General features: G+C 50.2%; 1 protein-coding gene across 1 annotated transcript; it reads left to right on the forward strand.

Moving 5' to 3' along the window:
* Positions 1-259: 259 nt before the first annotated feature.
* On the forward strand, positions 260-3,321 carry LOC123189415 (galactose mutarotase). The gene is made up of 5 exons (XM_044601826.1): positions 260-626; positions 802-851; positions 2,028-2,151; positions 2,257-2,364; positions 2,465-3,321. The coding sequence occupies exons 1-5, from the start codon at positions 449-451 to the stop codon at positions 3,085-3,087; spliced, it is 1,083 nt and encodes a 360-aa protein (XP_044457761.1). The 5' UTR covers positions 260-448; the 3' UTR covers positions 3,088-3,321.
* The last annotated feature ends 1,472 nt before the right edge of the window (positions 3,322-4,793 follow it).

A 4,793-nucleotide genomic window follows, 5' to 3' on the forward strand; every position in this document is an offset into this window, starting at 1 on the left:
TTTGGTCCAACCGCCGGGACCCGGCGAGCACGAGGGCGGCCGACGCTGTCCACAACCGAGTAACCGACGGCCAGCAGTACGCCTTACAAGAAGACGGCCAGCAGGTCGATATCGATCCATGGGCACCATAAGCAACACGTGGGTACGCAAGCGCGTGACAACCCAAATTTTTGACCTCGTTTCCTTTTTGATTTCCTCCCTTTCTCAAGCAGATACTGTATTTTAGAAAGATATACTGTATTTTAAAAAGAGATCCCTGGTCTAAAGGGAAGCTTGCAGGACAGGCCCAGCCTTGCAACTGTCCGGCGGCCTATATCACAGCTCTGCCCGCCCCTTCTGGATGAGATAGCCGTCCTCTTCTTCATTCGTGATATAGGCCTGCATCTTTCTCAGCCGTCCTCTTCTTCCTTCCTGCTACTGGTAACCTACGAGAGGGTGTTGGCCCCCAATGGCGAGGGCTCCGGTGCTTCCCGCGCTCTTGTGCCTCGCGGTCCTCGCGCTGGCCGGCGGCGCCGATGCGAGGAGGAAGATGGTCGGCGTGTACGAGCTCAAGAGAGGGGATTTCTCCGTCAAGATGACCAACTGGGGCGCCACCATCATGTCGGTCCTCGTCCCTGATTCCAAAGGTATCTTCATCTTCTTCTCTCTACCCGAAAAACAACAACAAAAAAGATCTTGTTTCCACCAGAAAATGAGAAGAGATCTGGTTCCCGTACCAAGAAAATCATATCCCCTCTATGTGTGATCTTGCTTTCGTGTGGCGTGTGAGACTCACTTACCTCGCAACAAATTATTTTGCAGGGAATTTGGCTGATGTTGTGCTGGGCATGGACACCCTCGCTGAGTATGTTGTAAGTTCACCGAACCCTTCTCGAAATTATCTTTTCTGCTGCATTCCTTCAGCGTCCGTCCGAAATGTAGATTGCTCATAGAACGAACCTTGCGCCGCTTCTCGTTTTGCTTCTTTCTTTTTCGGTTCAGGGCATATGTATGGACTGTTCCACTGAATTCCTTATCTGTTCAATTGGCTTACCTGATTACAGCTCGTTAGTACGACTCAGGAGGAGAATATCACTCAACCTTTAGGCTAGCATCAATGCCGGCATGCTCTTCCGAATACCCTGTATTCACCACCATTTTGTCAATAGTCAATAGCTCATCATTTTTACCTTTTCTGAAAATCTCTTACATGTAAGGATCAAAAGTACAGAGAAGAGAAAATTAAGGAGACAAGAGTACATGATCATGAATAAACAAATGAACCGACAAGCAGCTATAGGTGGATCCAATCCTTCTTGTGATTTTGAGTAATGCACTAATTGCCCACCATGTGAAACAACTTCTCTAAAAGAAACTATAAAAACTTGTGGTCGTGGAATGATGAAGGGAGAGCTTTTGTTTTCTAAAATAATTCTGGCCGTGGGATTGCCCTCGTCTGCCGTACCAGCTGCAGATTTTCCGTTCATTGTCTACTAATCCTCACCCTCCCCCGTGATACACACACGTCCCTTGCTACTGTAGTCTCTTCCCATTAGTTTGATTTGAGTGGTCAAAGCATATATGGCGAGATCAGAACAGCCCGGCAACAGAATTTTCCATGCACGAGCCAAGTCTTCCACCAATCAATCAGATTTTCGGAGAAGCTTATCTGCGAGCCGTCATGCTAGACTAGTTGAAAATGACACCTCAACACCAACTCACAAAGTTTCAGAAAAGTCCTGTGCACGAGCCGTCAATCTTTGAGCTGGTACACAATGACGACTCTGGCCGACCAGGCCCCATCGCTCCAGCGTGGTGCTCCGATCCATTTTGTCAATCAAAATCTGAAAGGCCATGTGCATGCGTACATATATAAGCAACACGCCAACCAATCATATGAAATCATTTCTTATCCTAGCAAAGATTTGTCCGATTATTCGCCTGATCTGTCAACTTTATTGCTGTCCTGATGAGACACCACGTTTATTTTTGACATCATGATGAGACGCCACGTTAATTTTAAGTTGTTGTTTCCTCTGGCTATTCAGAATGATACCTCTTACTTTGGGCCGCTAAATGGGAGGGTGGCGCAGAGGATGGCCAGGGGCCGCTTCGTCCTCGACGGAAAAGTGTACCATACCTACATCAACGACGGAAAGAACGCAATTCATGGTATGATATTGTCTGCTTGCTTTGATCAGAGCTTTGTTGCGGCGCGAGAGGCGTATATAAAGGAACTAATTAACCCGCCATTGATTGTGCGCTTGCACTGTGTAGGTGGCAAAAGAGGGTTCAGCAAGGTCATATGGACGGTGAAAGAGTACGTCGCCGGCGGCGACTCCCCATACATCACCATGTACTACCGCAGCTTCGACGGAGAGCAAGGTGCGAAAATGCAGCGATCGACGTGGCCCATTTCGTTCAGAAGCTTTTATTATCGCGCAATGCACTCAACAGCCATGGTTAAAAATGACGAAATGAGCAGGGTTCCCCGGAGACCTGGACGTGTACGCGACGTACCAGCTGACGGGCCCGTACGAGCTGAGCATCCGCACGAACGCGACGGCGCTGAACAAGGCGACGCCGGTGAACTTCCTGCAGCACGTGTACCTGAACCTGGGCGGGGAGGGCAGCGGCGACATCCTGGGCCACACGCTCCAGCTCTCCGCGTCCCGCTACACCCCGCTGGACGGGGAGATGCTCCCGTCGTCCGGCCGCGTCGACCCCGTGGCTGGCACCAGCTACGACTTCCGCACGCCGATGCCAATCGGCGCGCGCATCAGGCAGGTCATGGGCGGCAAAGTCTACGGGTACGACATCAACTACGTCATCGACGGGGAGGGCATGCGGAAGGTGGCGGTGGCGCGGGACGGCAAGTCCGGGCGCGCGCTGGAGCTGTGGGCCAACCAGCCGGCCATGCAGCTCTACACCGGCAACTTTCTGAACCACACCCAGGGGAAGGGCGGCAAGCTGTACGAGCAGTACGGCGGGTTCTGCCTCGAGACGCAGGCGTACCCGGACGCCGTGAACCACCCCGAGTTCCCGTCGGTGACGGTGAGGCCCGGCCAGGTGTACAAACACGACATGCGCTTCACGTTCTCCTTCTAGCTAGGCTGGACTATGGCTGCTACGGTAGTAGTAGTGCTACCATTGGTTAATGGATCGTACTAGATGTGTTCACTCTGGATTTGGAGGTGGCGCGATTCGTGGGGCTGGGTACTGTTATGCCGTGAGGCCAGAGCGGCTACGGTGCTTGAAAAATAAAATCATGCGTTTGTGCAGTGCAAACAAAAATGTGCAAACATTACGTTCAAAAGAAAATGTGCAAACGTTAGCCCTTTAGCGCTTCAGCACGATTTCCAAAAGAAAATTGTGTGCAAACGTTAGCTCTTTAGCGCTTCAACACGATCGTGAATCAACCTATGGTTAGATGGTTAGAAGTACACTGGTATTCCTTGTTCACCAGAGTTTAACTCTCAGATTTGACATTGGTGTTTTCATTTTTCTGCATTTATTTCACATATTCCGGTGATGCGCGTTTAGTGAAAAAAGACGTCCCCATCGACTACGAAAGCGTGTGTGACAACTTCATGAATTTCAAGATGATGTGCCAACGCACTCTCTCGAAGGTGCTCATAGGGATAAGATGTGCATGTGTGCGTTTATAGCGATGTATTTATGTGCGTATATATAAGTGTCTGCATCTGTATTATGTTAAAGAAGCGCTTCAGCGAACCTCGCGATGGTCCTCGTAGGCTATCGATACGTCTTTCCACCCACGATCTCCACGATAAAAAAAACCCCGCACGACTCCTTCGTCAAAAGCCAAAAAAAAAACTACGACCAACTTACACACGTTCCCCTGCTGCGATCCCCAACTGCCGCTTGACCTGGGCAAAAGCAAAACCAGTCGTTCTCCACGCAGGCACTCCATATCCAGCGCGCGTGCTCTGCCTCCCCAATGCAAATTGGTTTTCCCAACGCCGCTGGCCGGCATCTCCCTCTCCCTCGACCTCCCCAGCGGCCTGCCCTCCTGTCCCCAAATCCAGGCGAGGCATGTGGGCAGCGGCGGCGGCGAGGTGCGCCTCCCTCTCCCTCGAGATTCGACCTCACCGGCGGCCTCTCCCCCAGTCCATGCGAGGCATGAGGACGGCGGCGGCGGCGAGGCGACTACAACGCAACGGAGGTGAGGTGAGGCGACGGGACCACGACACGATCTAGGTTGGGCGCATTGACGGCGCGGAGTCTCCCCTCCACGACAATAAACTCGTCCACGCCCTCCTCTACTCCAGGGTCAGCCTAGGTGCGTTCTATCCATCACAAAGACTCGCTATGGTCCTCTGCTTCCTCGTGATCCGATATTGTTGCTGAAGCACCAGACAGACTCTTCTACAAGAACCATTGGTCTCAAGTCGCATCACCTATATATGTTCATCCACTTCTGTGAGTGCTCACCTTTACTCTTGCAACGCCCGGATAATCATACTACAGTAATCTCACGTTAACGATGCCACGTCAACCCAGTTACTGTTGCTAATCTCACGCTGGATCAAAACTTTTCAAATTCAAAAGTTTAAATAAATGTCAGACATCAAAACTTTTCAAAAGTTAAAACGAAAATGTTCGGAAAATGCCATATTTTGCATATGTAAATATGGGATAATAAACACATTTTTATATAATGCCTAAATAATTTAAATTGGAATAAAACAAAAAAGAAAATAAATAAAAGAAAGAAATAAAAACAGAAAAGAAAACTAAGTAAATAAAAAAGCCCCCTGCCCTCTAGGCCAACCGGCCCAGCAGGCCCAACC

This window comes from Triticum aestivum, chromosome 2A, assembly GCF_018294505.1.
Source record: "Triticum aestivum cultivar Chinese Spring chromosome 2A, IWGSC CS RefSeq v2.1, whole genome shotgun sequence".
In the NCBI taxonomy this organism is placed as follows: domain Eukaryota; kingdom Viridiplantae; phylum Streptophyta; class Magnoliopsida; order Poales; family Poaceae; genus Triticum; species Triticum aestivum.